The sequence below is a fragment of the Lepidochelys kempii genome, chromosome 9, assembly GCF_965140285.1.
Source record: "Lepidochelys kempii isolate rLepKem1 chromosome 9, rLepKem1.hap1, whole genome shotgun sequence".
Taxonomy (NCBI): domain Eukaryota; kingdom Metazoa; phylum Chordata; order Testudines; family Cheloniidae; genus Lepidochelys; species Lepidochelys kempii.
The window spans coordinates 428,777-456,734 of NC_136388.1; the positions used below are offsets into that span (position 1 = coordinate 428,777).

The 27,958-nt window shown below is 43.9% G+C and overlaps 1 protein-coding gene across 39 annotated transcripts in view; it reads right to left on the reverse strand.

Annotated features, from left to right (window-relative positions):
• Window positions 1-27,958, reverse strand: part of DLG1 (discs large MAGUK scaffold protein 1) — a 441,560-nt gene that overhangs the window by 246,398 nt on the left and 167,204 nt on the right. For 23 of the 39 annotated variants that reach the window (XM_073358919.2, XM_073358923.2, XM_073358918.2 and 20 more), the window contains one exon: window positions 20,264-20,362. The exons of the other annotated variants lie outside the window; for them this stretch is intronic. In XM_073358919.2, coding sequence (XP_073215020.1) covers window positions 20,264-20,362 — 99 coding nt within the window. The remainder of the gene's footprint in view (window positions 1-20,263; window positions 20,363-27,958) is intronic. 39 annotated transcript variants of the gene reach the window in all.

Sequence of the window (27,958 nt, forward strand, 5' to 3'; positions counted from 1 at the left end):
CCGTTAGTGGTCTCTTTTCCAAGCTGAAAAGTCCCTGTCTCCATAATCTCTCCTTATATGGTAGGTGTTCCCTACCCCAATAATTTTTGTTGCCCTTTTCTGAACCTTTTCCAATTCCAATATATCTTTTTTGAGATGAGGTGACCACATCTGCACTCAGTATTAAAGATGTGGGCATACTATGAATTTATATGGAGGCAATAAGATTTTTTTTATCTTATTATCTATCCCTTTCTTAATGACTCCCAAAGTTCTGTTCACTTTTTTGACTGCCACCACACAATGAGTGAATGTTTTCAGAGAACTACGGTTTGATGTTGATAGATATTTGGCTGCGTGTGTGTGTTCCCTCTGTGTGCCGCCGCAGTCCTGCACAGACAGCTGGCATGGCAGAGCTTGAGCAAACCACCCAATGACCACAAGATCCGTTAAGGAACGAAGGCACTCAGCCATGTTTACTGTTGACAAATCATGGTATTAGTATCCCGCAGACTCTACCAGACCACTAATACATGTATGCTCATAACAATGGACGAGCTCAGTGAACGGTGGGAATTTCCGTTCCTCACTAAGAAAAAAGATAAAGATACTCCCTCTGAGATACATCCTTATAACACGATACAAACAAGTTAGTACTGCCCCTTTGACATAGTCAGTTATCACCCATCATCTTGTGCATGCTCGTTTGATCAAAACATCTCTATTACGTACTGTCATCCTGACCTTATCCTCCAGAAGGGTGAGTCTGCTCCTGCCATCCTTGGGGAATGCCCTGTACCATCCTTGATATTGGGATGCTCTGGTACCACTTGACATCGGGATGTGTCTGCGGGAGCACTAGCACCTCCCAGAAATGTGTATTTCTGCAATATCAGCCCTGTTCTTGCCAATCTCTGTAAGCAGGTTCTGCCTCACACCAGGCCTCTGACACAAGGTTTTATGTCTCAGGCTCTCTTCCTACTACAAGAACTATCCACAAGGACTCCAAGATAGAATCACAGACCTGGAAGGGACCTCGATTGGTCATCTAATCCAGTCCCCTGCACTCAAGGCAGGACTAAGTATAATCTAGACCATCCCTGACAGGTGTTTGTCCAACCTGCTCTTAAAAATACCCAATGACGGAGATGCCACAACTTCCTTAGGCAATTTATTCCAATGCTTAACTACTCTGACAGGTAGGAAGTTTTTCCTAATGTGCAACCTAATCGGCCCTTGATGCAATTTAAGCCCATTTCTTCTTGTACTATCTTCAGAGATTAAGAACAACAATTTTTCTCCCTCCTCCTTGTAACCAGCTTTTATGTACTTGAAAACTGTTATCATTTCCCCTCTCAGTCTTCTCTTCTCCAGACTAAACAAACCCAATTTTTTCAATCTTCCCTCATAGACCCTGTTTACTAGACCTTTAATAGTTTTAGTCACTCTTCTCTGGACTTTCTCCAATTTGTCCACAACCTTCCTGAAACGTGGCGCCCAGAACTGGACACAATACTCCAGTTAAGGCCTAATCAGCGCGGAGTAGAGCGGAAAAAACAGTTACTCACCTTCTCGTAACTGTTGTTCTTCAAGAAACGTTGCTCATATCCATTCCAATTACATGTGTGCACGCTGCATGCACACTTGTTGTAAAGTTTTTCTCCTAGCAGCACCCGTCGGCTTGGCTGTGAAGTCCCCTGGAGAGGTGCCTCCATGGAGCTCAAGATATGACCCTGCTGCCTCAGCACCTCCTCAGTTCCTTCTTGTCAGATACTCTGACAGCGGGAAAGGCAGATGGGTTTGGGATGGATATAAGCAACACATTTCGAAGAACAACAGTTACAAGAAGGTGAGTAAACATTTTTTCTTCTTTGAGTGATTGCTCATATCGATTCCAATTAGGTGACTCCCAAGCCTTACCTAGGAGATTGGCTCGGAGTTATGGAATCGCAGATTGGAGCACCACTCTGCTGAAGGCTGCATTATCTCTAGAATGCTAGATGATGGCATAATGACAGGTGAACGTATGTACCGAGGACCAACTTGCTGCCCTGCAAAATTTCTTGGATTGGGACATGGGCCAGAATGCTGCTGATGAGGCGTGTGCCCTTGGAGTGTGCCGTAAGTGCCGGGGATGGTATCTTGGCCAGCTTATAGCACGTGGGGATACAGGACGTGATCCAGTAAGATATTCCTTGAGATGAGACCAGTAGTCCTTTCATCCAGTCCGCTACCGCAAAAAACAGCTGATTCGATTTCCTGAACAGCTTGGTGCGTTCGATATAGAAGACCAACACTCGCCAAACATCCAAGGAGTGTAGCCTCTGCTCACAGCTACTGGTATGTGGCTTTGGATACAAAATGGTTAGGAATATGTCTTGGCTGGTATGAAAATGAGACACCACTTTAGGCAGAAAGGCTGGGTGAGGTCTCAGCTGCAGCTTGTCTTTTGGAAAACTATGTAAGGTGGGTCTGAGGTAAGGGCCTTCAATTCAGACACTCTTCTTGCTGATGTAATGCCCACTAAGAAGGCTACCTTCCATGACAGGTAGAGGAGGGAGCAAACAGCAGTGGCTTGAATGGGGGCCCCATTAATTTGGAGAGGACCAAATTAAGGTCCCATATAGGAACAGGCTGCCTAATCTGGGGATGTAGCTGGTCCAAAAAACGGCAAAAACGGAGCACCCCAAGATTCTGGGGTGGAAAGCTGAGATAGCAGCTAGGTGTACCTTTATGGATGACACTGCCAGACCTTGCTGTTTCAGGTGCAGAAGGTACTCCAGAATAAGAGGTAACTTTGCCTGAAGTGGGGGTGTAAAATGCTGGTCACACCAGCAGGTGAATCTCTTCCAATTTGCCAGATATGTGGCCCTCGTGGAGGGCTTTCTGCTGCTGAGTAAGACCTCCCTCACCTGCTCCGAGCACAGCAGTTCCATGAGGTTCAGCCATTAGGCTTCCAGGCCATGAGGTGGATGGACCGGAGGTCTGGGTGATGAAGATGACAATAGTCCTGAGTGATCAGGTCAGGGAGGAGTGGAAACTTCATCGGCATCTTCACTGACAGATGCAGGAATGTGGTGAACCTGTGTTGCCAAGGCCACGCTGGTGCCACCATAATTATCTCTGCCCCCTCCCTGCGAACCCTGAGTAGGGCCTTGCGAGGGATCGGAGGAAAAGCATAGAGCAGACGGCCTCCCCAGGGTAGCAGGAACATGTCTGTGACTGGGGGGGAGGCATAGCTCTGTGGTTTGAGCATTGGCCTGCTAAACCCAGGGTTGAGTTCAATCCTTGAGGGGGCCATTTAGGGATCAGGGCAAAAATTAGGGATTGGTCCTGCTTTGAGCAGGGGGGTTAGACAAGATGACCTCCTGAGGTCCCTTCCAACCCTGATATTCTGTGATTCTGTGATTGAGCCCGGGCTGCTTTCCTGGAAGGAGCAAAACACTGGGCACTTCCTGTTGCTCCGGGTGGCTAACACTTTGAACGAAAACCCAACCTCTGGAAGACAACCGGCCGGATGGACCACTTGTGGTTGTGGAAAGACCTGCTCAGGCGGTCCATCTGTACGTTCTGGACTCCAGGCAGATATGATGCTTCCAGGTGAATCGAGTGGGCTATATGGAATTCCCAGAGTCTGAGAGCCTCCTAACAGTGGGTTAAGGAACAGGTTCCACTCTGCTTTTTGCTGTAAAACATTGCAGTGGTGTTGTCCATCATGACTGTCATGTACTGGTCTTGCAGTTGAGTCTGAAAGGCCTGGCATACGAGATGCACAGCTCTCAGCTCCTTGATATTGATATGGAGAGAGAGCTTGTCCTGTGACCAGAGGTCCTGCTTTTGGAGATCTCCCAAATGTGCACCCCAACCTAGAGTTGACGCATCTCTAGCTAGAGACAAGAAAAGCTGAGGACTGTTGAAGGGGACTCCTCGGCAGACTATTCGAGCATCGAGCCACCACTGGAGTGACTCTAGCACCTGTTGCAGAATCGTGACCACTAGGTTCAGGCTATCGTGCCTCAGGCGGTATGTCAAAGCAAGCCACGACTGCAGAGGCCTGAGGATCAACCTGGCATGCCAGACCACGTATGTGCAGGCTGCCATGTGACCCAGGAGACTCTGACAACTCCTCACTGTAGTGGTTGGGTACTTCCTCAGGCTTCGAATGATGCTTGTCATGGCTTGGAATCAGGACACCAGCAGACTTGCTCTTGCCTGAATTGAATACAACACTGCCCTGATAAACTCTATCCTCTGGATCGGTGACAACGTTGACTTATTCATGTTGAGGAGGAGACCCAGTCTGTCGAACATGGATATGACCAGATGGACCCTGCAACTCCACCTGCTCTCTGGTGCACCCCCTGAGCAGCCAGTCGTCAAGGTAAGGGTATACCTACACCTGCCTCCTTTGGAGGAAGGCTTCTACTACCAACATGCACTTGGTGAAAACTCGTGAGGCTGTCAACAGGCTGAAGGGGGAGGACCATGAACTGATAATGTTTTTGGTTCATCACGAACCTTAAAAAGTGTTGATGTGCCAGCCAAATAGCTCTGTGGACGTATGCATCTTTCATAATGAGGGTGGCAAACCAGTCTCCCGGATCCAGAGAAGGGATCATTGTACTGAGGGAGACCATGTGGAATTTCATCTTTACCATGAACTTGTTGAGTCCTCGCAGGTCTAGAATGGGTCTGAAACCCTCCCTGGCTTTAGGGATTAGAAAATAGCGGGAATAAAACACCCTGCCCCGAACTCCTGAGAAACCTCCTCCACCGTTCCTACAGTGAGAAGCGCCTGCACCTCCTGGATAAGGAGTTGTTTGTGAGAAGGGTCCCTGATGAGGGATGGGGAAGGGGAGTTGAAGGGAGAGTAGGAGCAGAATTGGAGAGAATATCCCACTTCTACCATGCGAAGAACCCAGCGGTCCGATGTTATTTGTGACCAAACACGGTAGAAGTGGGATAGACGGTTCAAAAAACACAGGGAAGAATCCAGCGTTGAGACTGGTGCTCCGTCCTCAGGCATACCTTCAAAATGTCTGTTTTGAGCCCAATGAAGGCTTAGTCAGACCATGTCCCCTTCCTGACAGAGGGGTGGGAGGGCTTGCGCCTGCCATTCTTACCCCTGCGCCTGTAGAAATCCTGCCTCGGCCGAGGAGAATAAGACCGCTCTTGCAGCAGTTGGGGCTTAAAGAGCTTTCGTTGGGTTGCTGGGGTATGGATACCCAAAGATTTCATTGTTGTCCTAGAGTCTGAGGCTATGCAGCCTGGATTCAGTCTGTTCAGCAAGCAGACCTACCCTGTCAAAGGGTAGGTCCTGCATAGTTTAGTTTGAACCTCAGATGGGAGCCCCGAGGCCTGCAGCCATGAGCTACACCTCATAACTATTCCTGAGGACAAGGTGCAAGCTGCCAAGTCCACAGCGTCCAATGAGGCCTGTAAAGAGGTCCATGCCATTGCCTTGCCCTCCTCAACAATTGCCCCAAACTCCTCCCTAGACTCCGCTGGTACCAGCTCCCTAAACTTCAGCATTGAGTTCTAGCAGTTAAAACTGTACCTGCTCAGGATTGCCTGCTGGTTGGCAATCCTGAGTTGCAAGCCCCACATAGAGTATACTTTGCGTCTGAATAAATCCAGGCACTTGGCGTCCTTAGATTTGAGTGCTGGGGCTTGCTATCCCTGCCTCTCTTACTGATTTACTGCCAACACTACCAATGAGCAAGGCTGTGGGTGAGTAAACAGGTAGTCGAACCCCTTGGAGGGATCCAAATACTTCCTCTACACACCCTTAGCAGTGGGAGGGACAGAGACGAGGGTCTGCCAAATGGTCTTTACATTGGCTTGAATAATTTTGATGAGTGGTAGAGCAACCCTGGAAGGTCCTTCTGGTGCCAGGATGTCCACCAGAGGCTCCTCCAACACTACCACCGCCTCGGCCTGCAGGTTCATATTGCGTGCCACCCAGCGCAGGAGTTCCTGGTGGGCATGACTATCTATAGGGGGCGGTCCCGAAATAGAGGTGCCCGCCATCTCCTCGTCCGGGGAGGACGATGAGGATGCTACTGGGGGACCTGGATCCTCCAGACCCTCTTGGTCCTCAAGGACCTTCTGCCCCACCTCAAGCTCCATACCGGCCAATCCAGGGATTGGCTCAGGAACAGGAGTGGGACTGACTGTTGACTCCTCTGCACCCCTAGGCGTAGGATGAATGGCCGCTGCCTCCAGCACCCTAGGTTCGGATGCCACGGAGCGTGAAATCTTGCATTAAGCACCCTAACCCTGGTAGTACGCCCAAGGAACCCAAAAAGGCCACTGCGGTGGCCCGTGTCACTGCACAGGCCATGGCCCTGCACCCATGTCAGGCCTTGTCATAAATATAAAGGGAAGGGTAAACCCCTTTAAAATCCCTCCTGGCAAGAGGAAAAATGCTCTCACCTGTAAAGGGTTAAGAAGCTAAAGGTAACCTCGCTGGCACCTGACCAAAATGACCAATGAGGAGACAAGATACTTTCAAAAGCTGGGAGGAGGGAGAGAAACAAAGGGTCTGGGTCTGTCTGTATGCTGCTTTTGCCGGGGATAGACCAGGAATGGAGTCTTAGAATTTTAGTAAGTAACCTAGCTAGGTATGTGTTAGATTATGATTTCTTTAAATGGCTGAGAAAGGAACTATGCTGAATAGAATGACTATTCCCGTCTGTGTGTCTTTTTTGTAACTTAAGGTTTTGCCTAGAGGGATTCTCTATGTTTTGAATCTAATTACCCTGTAAGGTATCTACCATCCTGATTTTTACAGAGGGGATTTCTTTACTTCTATTAAAAGTCTTCTTGTAAGAAAACTGAATGCTTTTTCATTGTTCTCAGATCCAAGGGTTTGGGTCTGTGGTCACCTATGCAAATTGGTGAGGATTTTTACCAAACCTTTCCCAGGAAGTGGGGTGCAAGGATTGGGAGGATTTTGGGGGGAAAGATGTGTCCAAACTACGTTTCCCAGTAAACCCAATTAGAGTTTGGTGGTGGCAGTGGAGATCCAGGGACAAAGGATAAAATTAATTTGTACCTTGGGGAAGTTTTAACCTAAGCTGGTAAAAGTAAGCTTAGGAGGTTTTCATGCAGGTCCCCACATCTGTACCCTAGAGTTCAGAGTGGGGGAGGAACCTTGACAGGCTTGCTGCACATATTTTGAACCCACCTCCAAGTCCAAAGATGGGGACCGAGACCATGATGGCAATGGCAGGGCCTAGCACAGCTGAGCCAGGGAGCGGTGCCTTGAAGCTGAGGAGCGGTGCCGCAACCTAGATCGGTACTGCGATCTGGAGTGGTCCTGCCAGCGAAGTCTGAGCAGGGAGCCAGATCGGTGCGATGGGGCGGTGCCAAGATTGGGACTGACTGCGCGAACGCAATCTGTGTTGCGAGTGGATCACCAGTGGGATCTGGATTGGTGCCACGAGTCAGACCTGTGCCACAAATGCGACTGGCGACATGAGTCCAAGCGGTGCTGGGAATCCGAGTGGCGCCGGGACTCCGTGGGCTGAGTCAAAGGACAAATCATCACCGGCTTTCCCCGGGATGGTGCCGCCTGTTGCGGTATTGGAGGCTTAGTGTGAAGAACCAGGGAGCTTGGTGCCGTCATAGCAATGAGGTCTCTGGCAGCCTCAAAGGTGTCAGGGGTGGAAGACAGTTCTGCCTCCTCCACCACCTGACCCAGGGAGTCCAACTGCACCGGACTCAACTGTCCCCCTTGCAGGGCTGAAGTCAACGGTGCAGGCTCCGAAAATTTCGGCACTGGGGGTTCCGCCCTGGGACGCGCCCAACTGGCTGGCTCCGAGGGGGTGGGTCCTGAAGTCAGGGAACCACTCCTTCCTTGCTTCTGGTGCCACTTCTGTGCCCGTGAGTGGGATCAGTGCCGTGCCAGTCCCACCATCTTCTGTGCCGGGGAGCAATGGTGCCACGCGTCTCGACCAGACTCCTTCCACAGTGCCACTTCGGCCACTGCTGAGGGGGCACTGCACACTGATGAACTCGGTGCTAGGTCCTGCTGCACCGATGCAGGTTAGGTCTAAGTGCTGACTCCATAAAGAGCTGCTTCAATCTAAAGTCCTGCTCCTTCTTGGTTCGGGAATGAAAGCCCTTACAAATCCTGCACTTCTCTAACTGATGTGCTTCCCCCAGACACTTTCAACAAGCATCATGAGGGTTAACCGTTGGCATGGACTTGTTACGGGACTTGCAGGGCTTGAATCCCTGGGACTTAGGCATGTAAGTCCCCAAAGGAGAATGCAGTCAGTGTGGAGGGTAAACCCCTCAGCCCAACAGCTAACTAACTAACTAGAACTACAGTCACCAAGAACTAACTAACTATAGAATACAAACAGTCTGAATCAAAACTAGGGAAACGTGGAGACCTTGCACAGCATGACACCACAGTTCCAACGACCATCACTGGCGGTAAGGAAGAACTGACAAGGCGCTGGGTCGGCAGGGTCATATATTGAGCGCCATGGAGGCGCCACTCCAGGGCGCTCCACAGCTGACCCGACGGTTCCTGCTAGGGGAAAAACTTTTCGATGACTGTGCATACAGCACACGCACACCTAACTGGAATTTATATGAGCAATCAGTCGATGAAGAATTACTTCTCGTGTCTTGCTTACACCACTCCTCCTAATGCATCCCAGAATGATGTTCGTTTTTTTTTTTCCAACAGCATCACACTGACTCCTATTTAGCTTGTGGTTTACTATGACCGCCAGATCCCCTTCCGCAGTTCTCCTTCCTAGGCAGTCATTCCCCATTTTGTATGTGTGCAACTAATTGTTCCTTCCTAAGTGGAGTACTTTGCATTTGTCCTGATTGAATTTCATCCTATTTACTTCAGACCATGTCTCCAGTTTGTCCAGATCATTTTAAAGTTTAATCCTATCCTCCAAAGCAACCCCTCCCAGCTTGGTATCGTCCGCAAACTTTGTAAGTGTGCTCTGTATGCCATTATCTAAATCACCGATGAAAATATTGAACAGAACTGGACCCAGAACTGATCCTCGCAGGACCCCACTCATTCTGACCTTCCAGAATGTCTGTGAACCAAAGATAATTCATCTCTGGGAATGGTTTTCCAACTAGTTTTGCACCCCCCTTATAGTAGCTCCATCTGGGTTGCATTTCCCTCATTTGTTTATGAGAAGGTCATGTGAGACAGTATCAAAAGCTTTACTGAAGTAAAGATATACCAAGTCTACTGCTTCCCCCATCCACAAGGATTGGTACCCTGTCAAAGAAAGCTAACAGGTTGGTTTGACATGATTTGTTCTTGACAAATCCACGCTGTTACCTATCACTAAGAGAAGGTTACTCACCTTGTGCAGTAACTGAAATTCTTCGAGATGGTTGTCCCTATGGGTGCTCCACTTTAGGTGTCTTGGCACCCTGCGCTTGTAATCTGAGATTTGTAATAGCAGTGCCCCAGTTGGCCGCTACAAGCGGCTACTTAGCAGGCACAGCCAACCATCCCTGGGTTCCTTCTTTACCCCAGAGAGTCAGCGTGAAACTCTGAAGTAGAGAGGAGGAGGGAGGGTAGTGGAGCACCCACAGGGACAACCATTTTGAAGAACTTCAGTTACTGCACAAGGTGAATAACCTTCTCTTCTTCTTCGAGGAGTCTCCCTGTGGGTGCTTCACATTAGGTGACTATGGAGCAGAATCCCTCGATGGAAGGAGCTTCCGAGTATCTTTGTTTATGGTGGATAGCACTGAGAGTCCGAACTGAGTGTCAGCAGAGGAGTGTTGTTCCAGGGGATAGTGTTTGGTAAACGTGGGGGCTGAGGCCCAGGTAGCTGCCCTGCAAATATCTACGATGGGTATCATAGAATCATAGAATATCAGGGTTGGAAGGGACCCCAGAAGGTCATCTAGTCCAACCCCCTGCTCAAAGCAGGACCAATTCCCAGTTAAATCATCCCAGCCAGGGCTTTGTCAAGCCTCACCTTAAAAACCTCTAAGGAAGGAGATTCTACCACCTCCCTAGGTAACGCATTCCAGTGTTTCACCACCCTCTTAGTGAAAAAGTTTTTCCTAATATCCAATCTAAACTTCCCACACTGCAACTTGAGACCATTACTCCTCGTTCTGTCATCTGCTACCATTGAGAACAGTCTAGAGCCATCCTCTTTGGAACCCCCTTTCAGGTAGTTGAAAGCAGCTATCAAATCCCCCCTCATTCTTCTCTTCTGCAGGCTAAACAATCCCAGCTCCCTCAGCCTCTCCTCATAACTCATGTGTTCCAGTCCCCTAATCATTTTTGTTGCCCTTCGCTGGACTCTCTCCAATTTATCCACATCCTTCTTGTAGTGTGGGGCCCAAAACTGGACACAGTACTCCAGATGAGGCCTCACCAATGTCGAATAGAGGGGAACGATCACGTCCCTCCATCTGCTCGCTATGCCCCTACTTATACATCCCAAAATGCCATTGGTCTTCTTGGCAACAAGGGCACACTGCTGACTCATATCCAGCTTCTCGTCCACTGTCACCCCTAGGTCCTTTTCCGCAGAACTGCTGCCTAGCCATTCGGTCCCTAGTCTGTAGCTGTGCATTGGGTTCTTCCGTCCTAAGTGCAGGACCCTGCACTTATCCTTATTGAACCTCATCAGATTTCTTTTGGCCCAATCCTCCAATTTGTCTAGGTCTTTCTGTATTCTATCCCTCCCCTCCAGCGTATCTACCACTGCAGATCACTGTCACCCCTAGGTCCTTTATTATTGGGAAATTATTGAGAAATGCTACTGATGTGGATAGCGCTCCAGTGGAGTGTGTATGAATCCCAGCTGGAGCAGGAATGTTGCTCTGATAGCACAGGTGGATGCAGCCAAAAATCCACTTAGTCCGTCTTTGTTTAGAGATTGCCTCACCCTTTGATTGCTCTGTGACAGAAAGAGATCACGATTTTCTAAATGTCTTTGTTCTTTCCAGGTAGAAGGCCAGAGCTCTGCGGACGTCAAGAGTATGAAGGGATGCCTCCCTGGTGTCAACATGGGGTTTCGGAAAAAACACAGGTAAGTAAATGGGTTGCTTTAAATGAAACGAGGCTACTTTATGTATAAATTTAGGGTGGGCTCTTAGGATCATTTTGTCTTTATGAAATGTGGTATAAGGCGGATGTGCCATCAGGGCCCCTAGCTCCCCTACTCTTCTTCCTGAAGTGATTGCGATAAGGAAGGAGACCTTCATAGAAAGATGTAGCAATGAGGAAGTTGCAAGGAGTTCGAATAGTTTCCCATAAGGGTGCATAGCACGAGGTTAAGATCCCATATAGGAGCAGGATGTTTTAGAGGAGGGTAGATGTTGGTCATGTCCTTTAAGAATCATTTAGTTGTTGGATGAGCAAAGATTGTGGTTCCATCCATCCTACCATGAGCGATGCTAAGTGTACCTTTATGGGACTACTGAAGAGGCCCGCCTTTTCAAGGCCCAGTATATTGTCCAGGACTCTGGGGAAGAATGAGGAGACAAATGGTGAGCCTTGCACCAGGTGCAGAAACGTACCCACTTATGAGCGTATGTTTTGCATGTGCTCAGTTTGCGACTATTCAAGAGAATGTCTTTAACCTCCTCAGAGTAATCCTGATCCAGACCCATTAGCCATGGAGTAACCAGGCCTTGAGATGGAAAACCGCTAGGTTGGGGTGAATGACGTGGCTGGTGGCCTGTGTCAGGAAGTGAGGAAGTTGTGGAAGGGTTCAAGGAGGTTTCATTGCCATCTGTGTTAGGTATGGGAATCACATCTGTCTGGGCCATGTTGGTGCAATGAGTATGACCCTGGCTTTGTCGTGTCTGATTCTGCGTAACACCCAGCAGAGTAGAGTATTCGGGCGGAACACGTACATTAGCAGTGCTTCCCATTTTGTGAGCAGAGCATCGCCCAGTGAGTGGCGCCTGAGCCCCACTTAGGAGCAATATTGAGGTATTTCATATCGTGAGCTGTTGTGAATAAATCTATAGTAGGGAACCCCCACTGGTTGAATATGGTCACGGGGGTTGGGTAGCCCATCTCCCACTCACAGGTTTGTAAGAAATGTCTGCTCAGATGGTCTACCATGGTATTCTGAAGTCCTGATAGGTAAGCTGCAAATATGTCTATCTTGCTGGATATGCACCATCACCATAGGTGCAGTGCCTTGATGCAGAGATGGTGTGATCGAGCTCCGCCCTGTCAGTTTATATAAAACATGCTGGCTGTGTTGTCCATGAGGACTTTGATGGTATTGTTGTGGATAAGCGGAAGGAAGTGTTCGCATGCTTTTCCGACTACTCGGAGCTCTAGAACGTTTATGTGTAGGTTGGTTTCTGCTGGGGACCAGCGTCCCTGGATGGCGGTGTTGTCCAGATGGGCTCCCCATCCTCCGAGGGAGGCATCTGTGGTAATTGTTATAGTTGGAGCTTTTTGTTTAAATGGGACCCCCAAGCAGATGTTTTGTGGTTGCATCCACCATTTGAATGAGTCCTTCACTCTGCGGGGCATAGAGAGCCATTTGTGGTGGGAATGCTTGTGCGGTATATGGCAGGTGCGGAGCCAGGCCTGTAGGCATCTCATATGCAGTCTGGCATCTTTGAATACATAAGCTGTAGAAGCCATATGGCCAAGGAGTTGTAGGCAGGCCCTGGCAAACGTTTGGGGACTGTCTGTGATCATTGTTATCAACCTGGTTAGTTTGAGGAATCACTGTTGGGGTAATCTCGCTTGTGCTGAGAGGCAGTCAAGATATGCCCCTATAAACTCTAGTTGCTGGAGAGGGACCAAAGTCGACTTTTGGATGTTTATTTGAAACCCTGGGTTGGTGAAGAGGGTTATATTGGTTTGTGTAGCTTGTACTGCCGTCTGCTAAGTTGGTGCTCTTACGAGGTAGTCATCCAAGTATGGGAAGATCATTTCCCCTAGCCTTCCGGAGGTGAGCTGCGGCGATGGCTCAGACTTTGGAGAATACCCTTGTGGCTGTCGACAAGCCGAAGGATAGTACTTTGTATTGGTAATGTTGATGGCCTACTGTGAAGCGCAGAAATCGCCTGTGTGCTGGATGAATAGTGATGTGAAAGTAGGCGTCCTGTAGATCGAGGGACAAGAGCCAATCTCCTTTCTATAGTGCCAGAATTAAGGTTGCCAGTGTAACCATTTTGAAGCGCTGCATCCTTACAAACTTTTTGAGTTTGCGTAAGTCCAGAATGGGAGCCACCATTCTTTTTCTGTTTGAGAAAATACCAGGAATGAAACCCTCTTGCCCTGTGTTGAAGTGTACTATTTCCACAGCTCCTAGTTGCAAGAGATGGTTTATTTCCTGCTCAACAAGGTGTCGTGAGAGGGGTCCCTGAAGAGGGACAGGGAAGGTGGGTGGGGTAAAGATAAATGGGATAGAGTAACACTTCTGAACAATTTCCAGCATCCATTTGTCTCTAGTGATGTTCTCCCAGACAGGGTAGTGTGGTAGCAGGCAGTCTCCAAAGAGACTGGAGGTCATCTGATAATCTGGAATGGAAGAAGATTGAGGTCTCAAGCCCTTGACCAATACTTCAAAACGATTGATGGGATGTTGAAGATTTGAGATGTGACAGGTTGATCCTGGTTCTGCCTACACCTCACTTGTTTCTGGTTGCCGCGTTCATCATATTATCTCTGAGGTTGGGAGTACGGGGTGGGACGGAATCTTTGGGTATAAAATCTGCCCTGTTTTTTCTTGTTGGGGGGGGGGGGGTGCGTAAATACCTACGGTCTTCAAGGTGGTTCTTGAGTCCTTTAAGGTATGCAGACATGCATCTGTGCTTTCTGCGAATAGTGTTTGTCCCTCTAAGGGCAGGTCCTCAACTGTGGCTTGTACTTCCCTAGGAAATCCAGAGAGGTGGAGCCATGATGCTCAACACATGACCATGGACGTGGCAATAGACCGAGCTGCTGTGTCAGCGGAATCAAGGGAGGCCTGCAGGGCTGTTTTGGCAATTAAGGAGCCCTCTGCAATGTTAGCTTTGTATTGCTCCTTTGACTCCTGCAGCATTTGTTCAATAAAATGTGTCATCTTACATGAGGGTGGGACAGTGGCAGGTGTCTCCCATATTATCTTTGCAGGATCCATTATAGCAGTGTTGATGGGCAGAGCTATCTTTGCTGATGGGGATGACTGCTAGATGTCAGTAAATTTGTGCTGGGTCTCTGGCTGCTCTGCTAAAGAGACGTTCATAGATTCTGCAATTCTTTTAAATAAGTCCTGGAAGAACTTGAAGTCATCGCCTTTGGTGCGAGACAGTGGTATAATTGTTTCATCTGGGGACAAAGATGAAATATGGGTGGATAGTATTGTGTCGTCTTCACGAACCTCTTCCGGCTCCGCCCCCTCTTCCTCCTGGGCCTCCGATGGCGGTGGGTTCGTGGGTGAAGAGGACACGGTGGCCCTTGATGCTGGTGGGTTAGGGGGTTTAAGATTCTGGGCTCTCTAGATTAACCGTGGGTCCCATTTTGGCAAATTGGGTGGTATAACAGGCGGTGGCATCCATGGTTGTGCCTGCCAGCTTTACCCTTGCATAGGTGGTTGTTGCTGAGAGGATCCTGGTTTCAGGGAGGAATGATGAGGGGTAGAAAGAGCTGAATCACCCTCTTCATAGTCCTCACTAGATAATAGAGGTGCATATCCACGAGGAGTGCCTATTCGGCTATGTCCTGGTCTGACTGGGGTACCGTCGGTGCCAAAGACAGGGGTTCATGGCGTGGAGGAGATTGCTAGCAGGGATTTGGAGCAATCAAATTTTTGAATTGCTCCGCCCCGGCACCAATAGCGACTGCTCCAGCTCCACTCTGACTCTGCTCTCCAACTCAAATTAATTTTTAACTAAATAAAAAAGTGCATACCGTAATTTTGAAAAAACATTTTTATTCAGACTTTTAAAACAATTTAAATGTCATCAACAATGATACAAATTAGAATCATTCATGATTCATTCTGTAAAAAATTATTGCAGCAATCAAGTCATCTTTCATAGCCTGCCGCAAATCATTTAAAGTTAACTTTTAAGCCGAAAACAGTCGCTCTATACTAGCTTGAGCATGCTCGAAGCAATTCTACAGGCAGCCTGAATGCGGTGTGGGTAGCTGTGAATGGCCTCAAAAACAGACTTAACTTTTAGCCTACCAATAGGCTCCATCACCTCACAATCTTCCCGAAAGTTTCTCTCAAATAATGCTTCATTACAATTATGAATCGCAGAAACTTGCCAGCGTCTTTCTTGTTTATCCAATTCCTTTTCAAAGGCGCCATCTTTTGAAGAATTGGTGCTTGAATTATCTCCATTTCCCTGTGATGGTTGAAGACATCTCAGGGATGGACACTCAAACAAGTTCAGAGTGGAGATGGACGTTTGAGAACAGCCTACTATTTCTGAAGGATGTGAACTTTCCGAAACTGCAAATTCGACTGTTGAGGACTCCTTTTGTTGTGTTTCGTTTTCTTCAACCTCTTTCGCAGAGTTCAAATGAAGCAATAGATTTTGTTTTTCGAGTCGTTGAGCAATATCAAGGAGCCCTTCCTTTGCATTTGGTATTTCCCTTGAGATAAGAAGAATCCGATACCGTGGGTCAACATAAACTCCAGCAAGGAAATGAATATTGTCAAAAAGCTTCTCTTCGCATTTCTGCATGGAGGATAGAATTCCTTCTGCAATTTGTCCACCATTTTCTTTCAAGAATTTTGACAGTTTTCGCCATTCCTTTGTTAAAACTCCTGGGGTTACATTGACAGCTTGAACATTCAAGGTTGTTTGGATCTGCTTTGCCAAGAGGTCTCGCAGGTTCTTCACTTCATCCCATTCAGCGATTGTTAACTTGAGTTCTCTTGTTCCAGCAGCAGCCACTTGTTCACAGTAAGATTGAAAAACGAGAAGCCGATCAATCATCACGCACGTTGAACCCCAGTGAGTCACAGTATCCAATGATTGAGTTACCACATGTAGATCAAGCAGAACACTTCAAATACTTGGGGTTTGTAGTTTGACAACAACTTGTCAAATTTTTGCCAGAAATTTCTTTGCATGTTCTTTGTTCAGTCCATCCCAGATTGCCAACTGAAGAGTGTGAATACCACACCTCATCATTTGGACTTCTGAGTCGTCCTCATGAAGCCATGTTGGAAGTATGAGGCTAGGGTCATTAACCCATTGCGCAGCAGCATCCATGTTGAGTTCATCCATTCCTTTAGTTCTTTCATCAGGCAAAATAGCTTCAGTTCTGTCCACACATCCCTGTTCTCAGAGGTAGAAATGGTTTCATTGTCCTCGCTGAAATTTTTGATGGCACGTCATGTTTGCCACATTGTCAATGCAGATGCTCAGCACTTGCATTTCACTGATCCTAAATTTTTCTAAAATAACTTTTACTTGACTTTTCACGTACAACGAATTGTGACGCCCTTCAGTGTAGATTATGTCCAAGGTTTTTACCACAGCTTTATCTTTTCCTTCTTCGTAGTACCGAGCATTGATTGCAAGGAAATTTCTGTTTCCACAGGTTGCCGCATCCATTTTTAGGGAGCACAATTTTTGCTCCAAAGCTTTCTTGAGCACTTTGCGACCAGACTCAGCTGTGCTGACAACTAAATGATGAACCGCATTGTGCCCCGTCAAAAAGCCATTTCACCTGCAATTTTTTGGAATCCTTTGTTCTTTAGTCTGAAGGTAGTGAGCGGTGTTGAACTCAAGCAAACCATTTCCATCAGCCCTTCACAGAAATTATTGGCATCCATGGTGACTGTAACCTTTGAGGACTTCAAATATGAGTCAAGTTTTGTTTGCTCAATTTTAGATTTCTTTTCAGATGAAGCTCCGCAAAAAATCTTTTCTCCAGGAGTTTTCAAAGAGCCAGATGAACATCATTTAGCCACGTCAGCTTTCTGTTTTGTCTCATCTTCCTGGTCCTCTTTTGTAACCAGAGCTGCATAGCTTTCAGGATGGTTACGTTTTACACGCTGCCAAAGGTTGAAACTTTTCACGACACTTGCTTCACTTGTCTTGAAGCTACATGTTTTGACAGACTTGCAGCCGCATTTATTACCAGTACTATCAATGATACAAAGAATGTCACAGTTAGTGTTTGCTGGTTACTTGTGATCCTTCTGCTGGCTTTGCAATAGCAGAACAATTCACATTATGTCATATAACGTTTTTCTTTAGTTTTTAACAACACAGCAAAAAAAAAAATCATTTTCATAAACATTGCCAGAGATAGAGTCTTTGAGACTGCATCTTATTTATCCATGAAACATGGTGGTCAGTGGAAGTTTTCTCATACTATTCCACCAGTGTGCCTCAACCCTGTGGAAGGAAAACCACCTTTAAGGTTGAGAAGTAGTTCAACTTTCAAGTTTCTCTCTTAGTCTTTCTGCTGAGACTGCAAGAAAGGGTGCCAAATTTATGTGAACACCTGTCCACTACAAATTGGATAAACCACAATGCAGCAGATGGTAATGACTTTCAATCACTATTAACCGGGCCCAGATTTAAACTGATAACCTAGATATAAAAATCTTCACACCTGTTACAACAAACTTGAACCATCTAACCCTCTTTTTCTTAGTTCGTTTTACATGGCTTTTTACACTATAGAAACTATTCCCACCATATTCTTAACAATTTAACACCTGACAGTGTTCCTTTAACGTCAAATATGACATGATTATGAAATCATCCACAAATAAAGATTTCTGAAAATCATACATTCATGATTTGAAAGAGACAGTTGTATTGAAAGTCAAGAAGTCGCAGTCATTGTAAAAAGAGGGGGAACCAGGGAATGGAAAATTTGCATGTTTGGCATACAGAAATACAGATCCTCTTTCACCCTGATTACCCCACTGCTGGCTGTGACCAAATGACACCGTTACACATTCAAGATAGAAATTCAAGCCCTTATTTCAGGTTTGCCGCTTCACATTCACTTGGCCATCTACCATAGCTTACTTCCTTCTGTTAAAATTATACAATCTGACTGATGAAGATCCAGAAAGAGTGTTGGTTTTATAGGCCTGAGAATAATGTGGTGGTACTGGAGGAAAACTGTACTAGAGCAGTAATAAATGTATTATTGGTTATGTGTACATGATAGAGCAGATGAAATACAATACATCTAAAATCAACAGTGTCTTTTTTGACGGGCATGGGGAAAAGGGAGTGTGGGAATATGTGAGGGAATCCTAGTTTTTCTAGCCCTTCCATATTTGTTGACTCTAAGTAATTGTTATTATTCTTTTCACACTATGAAAATATAAGCAATACCTTAGAGACAAAATACTAGTGTAATAAAATAAAATGTAAAAAGGAGTGAGCCACGTCATCACACTGCACTGACAGAAACAATGGCTTAGTTCTCAGTTTTACTCTTTTGCGTCCTAATTCAGAAAAGACTGACACTATACTAAAGAGTAGCACTGACAACAGTGACGGACTGAGGCTGGAACACTGGCATGCCAGAATCTGGGCTTTGTCTCTGCATGGGTCATCTGAAGCTATCCAGCTAAGGACAGTGCACTACTGGTAACAATTAACGATATTGGCTAGTGGTGGGAATGCAGCAAGGATAAGAAACAGACTTGATGGGAGAAGTGGTTAGCTGCCTCCACATCTTACCCAGGAAAAACAGGGGAGCAGTGTTGGCCCACATCCATGTCTCTGTAGCAACAACACCATTCGCCTAATTCAGTACATAGTATGCATGGCAAATGAGAAGCATGAGAACCCACACTTCCACTTCAGCCTTAGCCAGGTGTGTGGCTTATATTTAGTTTTGGTGGAATAAGAGAACTTAGCTAGCCAGTGAGGGAAATAAGCCAATAGTGATCACAGGCATCTAGAAAAAAAAAAAACCCAATAGCCTCAGCACCAGAACTCTCTACCAGCTAGCAAGATCTCCTTTCAGTGGTAGTGTGAACTCAAGCTCCAAATTCATACTTCTGTGGAAAGATAGTGGCATTCCTGCTGGGATTCTTAAAAGGAAGTGTATTAAAATAAAGGAAATTAAAGTCTGTAGAACATGCTCCTTCCGCCCTTAAAAAACCACAAATTAAAGACCACATAAGTAGAATGGCAAGCCAGCGCATTCTACTTTCCAGACTCCTTATTGTATATACAATTATTTCCTCTACTGAACCTCTGCTCCTGTCAGAGAAACCATTACATCATTAGAATACTGCAAGGACTGGATAGTGATCTACTTATTCAAAACATTACAGTATTTATATATTTAATTTCTCCACTGAGTAGAAAAGAGTTTACTCTGATTAACTGATCATTATTATTTCTGTTGGGACCAGAGACTGAGTAGAAGACAAAGTTGCAGACAATAAGAAATTCAGAAGTTTAGTCTCAGCTTAGTCTCCTTTTTTGCCTCCCATCTCATCTTTTTCTTAGAATAATGTTGCTTATCTAGTCCTTAGCACTTCATAGTAACTTAACTGTTTTATAGTGACTTTTGAAAGTCATATGTTTTTTGAAGCCCAGAAATATTATTCAAATACGGGTATTTTACCCTTTTTCTGTTTTTGTCAGAGTAGAAAGTTCCCACTTATCTTCAATGGTGTAATTTTTCGATTAGACTTCAGTATCACCTAATATGTTGAGAACTTTTTAGAAGTTATTGTCAGAGTATTTAATTCTACATGTAACTTGCACTGAAGCAATTAATTATGCACACTCTGTAGGGTCACTCCCACATCCAACAATCTTCAAACAATTCTTACATACTTCTACAGTGCTACATATGATTTTAAACATATTGATCATTTAATGATACTAAAATTTATTTCTAATTAATTTATTTCCATGATAAACACTCTCAATAGTATCTCTGAAATATTTCAGCCTCCTTTGCTGCTTTAGTATATAAAACCTAACTAACTTGAAAGCCAGAGAACAAAAATTAAGTTACAATGGTAACCCCAGACAAGCTGACACCTTGGAACAGGGATTTCTGGAAATAGTAATGTCCTGATCCGGCAAACATTTATGCACAACTTCCTTAACCTTAAATGATCTAAAAGATACCTCAGAAAGGACACTTTCTTAGGCTTACAGAACAACAGATTTTAAAAAGAAAGTTGTTCTTATATTTACAACTTCAAGCACAAACTGCAGTACTTCCTTTGCACTGTATATGGATTCACTTTATAATGCATGGAACAAACCTGACTGCAACAATGGAAAAATGTTATTTAAAAGAACAGCTATAAAAATAAATAAAAAATGGGGAAAAAAAGAGAATAAAAACCTGTGATGTAGAGGATGGGATGACAGTGGTCTCAGCAGGGACTGGCGGGACAGAGATCACAGGGAGAATGGGAGAAGAGGGAGGAACAGCTTCTGTTGGCTAAAAATCATCAATAAAAAAGGTCAAAAAAGTGATACAAAGTAGAAAAACACTGAAACAAATAAGACAAATTGAGGAAATGTGCAACAGTCATATTTAAATGGATTTAGAGATTAAAAACATTTAACAATAAAAGTTGATATCTTTAAACAACAGACTCTTAAATACATAAAGATGTTATCTTACAATACATAGTGCATTCCACTATACAGTACCTACAAACACAGGGCTCCAAACTGAGACGTGATGTCTGCCCACAACATCTATTGTCAACAAGTCACTAACTTCACAGGAGCAGGAAGGGCCTGATCCAAACCCCACTGGAGTGAATGGAAAGACTTCAACTGACTTCAGTTGGCATTAGATCCAGACCACGACACACCATATGTTATCTACAGCATAAAGGGCAAGTGAAAGGAAACAACTGGCAAACTGTACAACTAATGCAGTTTCTGGTTACTTCAGAAAGAAAAATAATAAGGTCTGGACTACATGTTCTGCACTGATTTAACGAAACTGGTAGAAAAACTGATTTAGTGAAATTGGTGCAACTCCCTAGTGTGGATTCAGTTTTACCAATATAAAGTAGGGCTGTCAAACGATTAAAAACATTAATCATGATTAATCCTTGATTAAAAAAATTAATATTGAACAATCATGCTGTTAAACAATAATAGAATATCATTTATTTAAAATTTTAGATGTTTTCTACATTTTCAAATATATCTAATTCAATTACAACACAGAATACGTGTACAGTGCTCACTTTATATTTAATTTTTAATACAATTATTTGCACTGTAAAAAATAAAAGTGTTTTTCAATTCACCTAGTACAAATACTGTAGTGCAATCTCTAACATGAAAGTTGAATTTACAAATGTAGAATTATGTACAAAAAAAATCTGCATACAAAAATAAAGCAATGTAAAACTTTAGAGCCTACAAGTCCATTCAGTCCTACTTCAGCCAATTGCTCAGAAAAACAAGTTTGATTACAATTTGCAGGAGATAATGTTGCCCCCGTCTTGTTGACAATGTCACAAAGTGAGAACAGGCGTCCTCATGGCACTGTTGTAGCTAATGTCACAAGATATTTACGTGCCAGATGCGCTAAAGATTCATATGTCCCTTCATGCTTCAACCACCATTCCAGAGGACATGCGTCCATGCTGATGATGGGTTCTGCTCGATAACGATCCAAAGCAAAGTAGCATGTTCACTTTCATCATCTGAGTCAGATCCCACCAACAGAAGGTTGATTCTCATTTTTGGTGGTTCGGGTTCTGTAGTTTCCATATTGGAGTGTTGCTCTTTTAAGACTTCTGAAAGCATGCTCCACACCTCGTCCCTCTCAGATTTTGGACGGCACTTCAGATTCCTAAACCTTGGGTCAAGTGCTGTAGCTATTTTTAGAAATCTCACACTGCTACCTTCTTTGTGTTTTGTCAAATCTGCTGTGAGAAGTGTTCTGAAAACAAACATGAGCTGGGTCATCATCCGAGACTGATATAACATGAACTATACGGCAGAATGCAGGTAAAACAGAACAGGAGACATACAATTCTCCCCCAAGGAGTTCAGTCACAAATTTAATTAATGCATTTTTTTTTAACGAGCATCATCAGCATGGAAGCATGTCTTCTGGAATGGCGGTTGAAGCATGAAGGGACATACGAATGTTTAGCATATCTGGCACGTAAATACCTCACAATGTGGCTACAGAAGTGCTATGTGAATGCCTTTTCTCACTTTCAGGTGACATTGTAAATAAGAAGTATCTCTCGTAAATGTAAACAAACCTGTTTGCCTTAGCGATTGGCTGAACAAGAAGTAGGACTGAGTGGATTTGTAGGCTCTAAAGTTTTACATTGTTTTTGAGTGCAGCTATTTAGCAAAAAAAAGTCTACATTTGTGAATTACAGTTTCACGATAAAGAGATTACACTACAGTACTTGTGTGAGGTGAATTGAAAAATACTATTTCTTTTATAATTTTTACAGTGCAAATATTTGTAATATAAATAATAATATAAAGGAGCACTGTACAGTTTGTATTCTATGTTGTAATAGAAATCTATATATTTGAAAATGCAGAAAAATATCCAAACATTTAATAAATTTCAATTGCTTAACAATGCGACTGGGATTAATATTTTTAATCACAATTAAGCTCACGAAAGCTTATGCTCAAATAAATTTGTTAGACTCTAAGGTGCCACAAGTACTCCTTTTCTTTTTGCAATTAATCAACAGCCCTAGTTTAAAGGTGTTCGTAACAAAAGAAAATATACAGCTATAAACAGCTTTATGGGGGGGTTACTCAGATTTAATTATATCAGTTTAGGACCCGAATTAATTAAGTCAAAGGAACAAAATTTGTAGATAAGTGCTAAAACAATTTAGGCACACCATTCTGTGCTAAAATTTCATGGAGTTAAATAATTTTTAAAGGTACATAATTTAAAATACTGTTCCACCACCAAGCAGTAAACAATATGAACTACAGGCAACATCCATTAAAATACTGATCCGTGTAATAGCAGAACAAAGTTAAGACTTACTGTATATCAAAACTTGAATTTTCCAAATAAATTTAAGATAACATGATTTTAAGCGCAACAATACAAAAAACAGCAAAAATTTTAAACCATTTTAAAGAATGATTAAATAGAACAAGAAGATTTCAAAATTATGCATAATATATTTTAAATATATTTCTGCCTATTTACACTATAAGAAAAGGCATTTCAGTAACACTTCAAATATTAAACTCTTAATATTAGAAAACAATGGTTTAACATTTTAAGGGATTACTACTAAATTGTTCTCTCAAAGGTATCAGAATATCCTTACAACTTTAAATACACAGCCTCACAATTTTTAAAATATTACATTTAACTGTAGAAACGAGATGCCTCTAGAAAGTTGATGGTACACAGATATATCCAAAAGTAACAAAAGACAAATACATGCACAATATAACAGAACTCCAGTTATCAACAGGTCTTGGAGACATATGTTACCTTAGATAATGGTGATCTAGTTAACTATCTTGAGAAGTTACATATACTATAACCTCCTGTATACAAATCTCTGGTCAACTCTTCAACCAACCTCACTTGCACGTCATTTCACTCATTTTGGAATGCAAAGACGACAACCCTTTTTAACCACAATTTGAGCTATCTGTATTATACACTAAGAGCTACACTAAAAGAACATTAAGGTTGTAAAATAAATCCTCAAAAGTTAGGAAATTACATAATTAAAACTGTCTAATTTATTTTAATAGTTTTTTGTTTGTGACTTCCTAGGTTTTTAAAAATGCAAATTGAAAATGATAATTTGATCCTGTGGCATTGTATTGACATCCAAATGGTTCATCAGCGGGGTTAGAGCCTTTAGATCTCTGCCACTTAAGCTAAAGGAGTAAACCAGTGATTCTCAACCGTTCCAGACTACTGTACCCCTTTCAGGAGTTTGATTTGTCTTGCATACCCCACATTTCACCTCACTTAAAAATTACTTGCTTACAAAATCAAACATAAAAACACAAAAGTGTCACAGCACACAATTACTTAAAAATTGCTTACTTTCTCATTTTTACCATATCATTATAAAATAAATCGATTGCAATACGATACTTGAGCCTGTTTTTCACTTGTGACCAGTGTCTGAAACCGGAGCCCTGCCACCTGGGGCTGAAGCATGTAACTTAGCTTTGTGGGGCCCTGGGCAACTGCCATGCTTGTCACCCCCTAACGCCGACCCTGAACTTGTGACCATCCTAAACCAGTCCTGTGACCCCACTGAGGGTTGCAACCTCCAGGTTCAGAAACTCTGATCTCGATTAGTTGAATACTCCCTGGAAGACCTCTGCATACCCCCAGGAATATGCACACCCCTGGTTGAGAACCAGTGGACTAAACAATAGCAGCAGGAGGTTGTCATTACCATGTGGACCAGTCGATTTGTTTGTCCTTTCTCCCATTGGCTCCTAGGCTTCCCTTCCCTGCTCCAATGTCTCCCCCACTCTCTGCCACTGGCCCCAGGTGTCCTTCCCCAGTCCTTCTGGTGAAGCACTGGAATGGGTTACCTAGGGAGGTGGTGGAATCTCCTTCCTCAGAGGTTTTTACGGTCAGGCTTGAAAAAGCCCTGGCTGGGATGATTTAGTTGGGGATTGGCCCTGCCAGAGGGTTGGACTAGATGATATCCTGAGGTCCCTCCCAACCCTGATATTCTATGTTTCTCCAGGCTCTTACTCTCCACCTTCAGTCTTGTTGCCCAGCCATTCACAGCTTCTCACCCTTTCTTCCCAATACCCCACTCCTACCCACTGGCTCAGCTCCAGCATCCCATCCCCCTGGATCCCTGGCCCAGTTTCCTTTCCAGGCCCTGTCTCTCCTTCAGTTTCTCTCCCACCCCCCCCCGCCCACCTTCTACAGTTAGTCTCAGTTGTTTCTTTGCATCCCCCTCTCCCCCCACCGCTCCTCATCCAATCTGTCTTACCACTGGAGCTACATGCTTGCTCCAGCCAGCTTCCAGCTGTTGCTCCTCCAACATGAAGTGCCAATCCACCCCTACTTGAGCTCCTCATCCCAGTCTCCTTGACCAACAAATCCTAGTTCTCCCTCTGGCCCCTTGTCCTGTGTAAGACAAACCCCCATCACTGTCTCCTAATCATCCTCTCCTGCATCACCAGGATCTTTGTCCCAGTCTCCACCTCCCATCCACCTCACATGTTCCCCCCCCCTCCATTTTTCTCCTGGCTCCCTAATCCAGTCTGCCCCAATCTACCACCCCCCTACTCCCAGGTTCTCTTTACCCTTACAATCTACCAGCTCTCAGTCCCAGCCTTCCTCTCCCGCAGCCCTCAGTCCCTTTGGTCCAACCTATTCCCCACACCGCATCCCAGTCTGGCTCTTGTCCTCTCTATATTTGAGACAGACTGCTTCCTCCCCCATGATCCCTGGGCACTAGGAGGGCACTGAGAGCATAGGAGACAACCTCTCTGCTTTCAGTTCCTGTGCCTGAGCCAACAGTGGCCCACAGCAGTTAGGAACTGCAACTCCAGGGGAAGTCCTGCTCAGTCCCTAGAGCCCTGAACTGGAGTATGCTCAGTGCAGACAGAATCTTCAGAGGTTTTAGATTCTAGTGAGCACAAGTGAACTGAGATTTTTCAAAGGCTTATAAATAGGTCAAATTTTCACAGGGATAGCAAAAAGCACTTTCCTCACACCAGGATGACCTTTCCTCATGCCAAATTTCAAGTCCCTGCCCCAAAGCAGGGAGGATCTAGAGTTTACAACCAATTTGTTAATATGGGCAAAACAATATATTTTCCCCTAATCTTGTTCTTGGAAATGTTGAATCATTTTTGCTAAAGCGTTCAAAAAAACCTGAGCCAGAGGCATACACCTCACATCATCTCTTAGCTGGAGTATGAAGCGTTCAGCTAGGAAACTCCAACCGGTACTGAATGCTGCACCACATCTCCTCAGCACCATTGGCTACCACAGACACATCAGATCTGTCCTGTACACATCAGATCTGTCCTGTACTCCCTACATTGGCTTCCCATGGAACACTGAATCAAGTTTGAGGTCCCAGTACATATTTTCAAGGTGCTCAATAGCCTTGGCATAGGAACAAAAGCACCACAATGAAGATTGGAGTTGACCACTTCCCTCCTCTCATACAATGAACTTCCTACAGTTAGGTTAAAGCTCATCTGTGTAGCAGACACAGCTTTCTAAGGGGTTCTGAAAGGAACTTCCCCAGGAACTAAGACCACCCAGGAATGAAGGCCCACCACAAACTTTACCACCTGCCACTCTAAGTGCAAGGTGAATTTTTTTGACCTCGTCTTCTCTAACATACATACAGGAATGTGGGCGGGTATGGGTGTGGGTAATGTAAAAAAGCTCCTAAACAAAATACTGCACTGCGCACACAATCTGAAGTATGCAAGGAATGAGATTTTTGCCTCGCCATAACTGCTCCTGCTACTCAGGGGGAAACCCATTGAGGGGGAAAAAAACAGTGACTTGTCATTAGTGGCGATCCAATTCCTTTCATGAGTACTGAACCCACACAAATTTCTAAAAACTGAAGTTTATGGTTATTTTCAAATTATCTTCAAATATGCAAATTATCCCACTAATTTGCATAAAGTGTGATAAAGCTGAGCAAATCATGGCAGCTAAGCAAACTGCTGCCTCGTAAGACTCAGTCTTATTTATTTAAAAAACAAAACTGCAGCTCTGTCTTCTATGTACAACTAAAGCAGTATGAAAGTGTTGAGACTTAGTAACAGTGGTTGTAGCAGTGTGCTGAAACCATCCTCACCAACACTGACTACTGTTATAGAATGTTTCCAGAATCAACTGAGTGAGGCCACAATGTGGTAGAAAGGTCTCTGAGATACATACAGTACCTATCAACAAATCCTATTAGATAGATAGAGATACAGTATCAGGCTTTGTTGAAGAGCACATATCAATTTGTGTCTTTTTGTGAAGAAATACTTAATACCAAATTTCATCAGTTTCACATGAAGTACATAGTTTTCACAGTTGTCAGTTCACACTAATCAATATTGAAACTGAAATGATAAATAACTTGAACTACATTCACAAAGATTGTGTGGAAATTTATATTTTTTAAAGACATCAAAAGTTTAAATGAGTTGGTGGAACAGGCACGCAACACATAATAGGCCTAAAAAACTTTGTATAAACTTGCATTGTTTCCCCACAAATTCTCCTATCGTGGCTTTTGATATACCACTGTGTGAAATATAAATATCTTTAACTGGTGGCATTATGATAGCATAGAGGCCTAAAATTTTTTTGAATCCCTGGTAAATTTAAAAGAAAAAATCATATTTTAGAATATAAAAATAGCATTTTGAAATGTGTAAGAAGTTTGCAAATATTACACTGGTTTTGAAAACCTGCGTCTCCCCTAAAAAAAGTCTTCATTTAAAAATCGTTTATACTAATTTTCTCTTTTAATTAAGGCATTTAAACCCTGCTTTAAATGGATACAACACAACATGACCTACAGCATCAGTAGGAGGTTTATATATTTTGAATTGCATTTGCAGATTATGTATTATAATTTGGTACAATTTCTATATAATATACATTTCAGAGGAGCAGCCGTGTTAGTCTGTATTTGCAAAAAGAAAAGGAGTACTTGTGGCACCTGAGAGACTAACAAATTTATTTGAGCATAAGCTTTCGTGAGCTACAGCTCATTTCATCGGATATACATTGTTTTATACAGAAATATATATTACCACATTTTATACTACTAGTGTACTTCTTCTAGTGTTAATTTTTTAAGCTATTTTAGAAATTTGCATTAAAGGGAGTTTTGTTCGATAATGTTGAAACATTAAGATAAACAACCTAATTGTTATCAGGTAAATGCATAGGGATTTTGCACTGGAATAGGCTAACCTAATTTTTGTAACCAAAATCAAACCATTTAAAAACTAAAGTATTAGATGTGATTTGCTTTATAAATAGATTATTTAAATCAGAAATAATCAATACATCAACTGGTGAGGCCAATGTAATGAGCGCTCC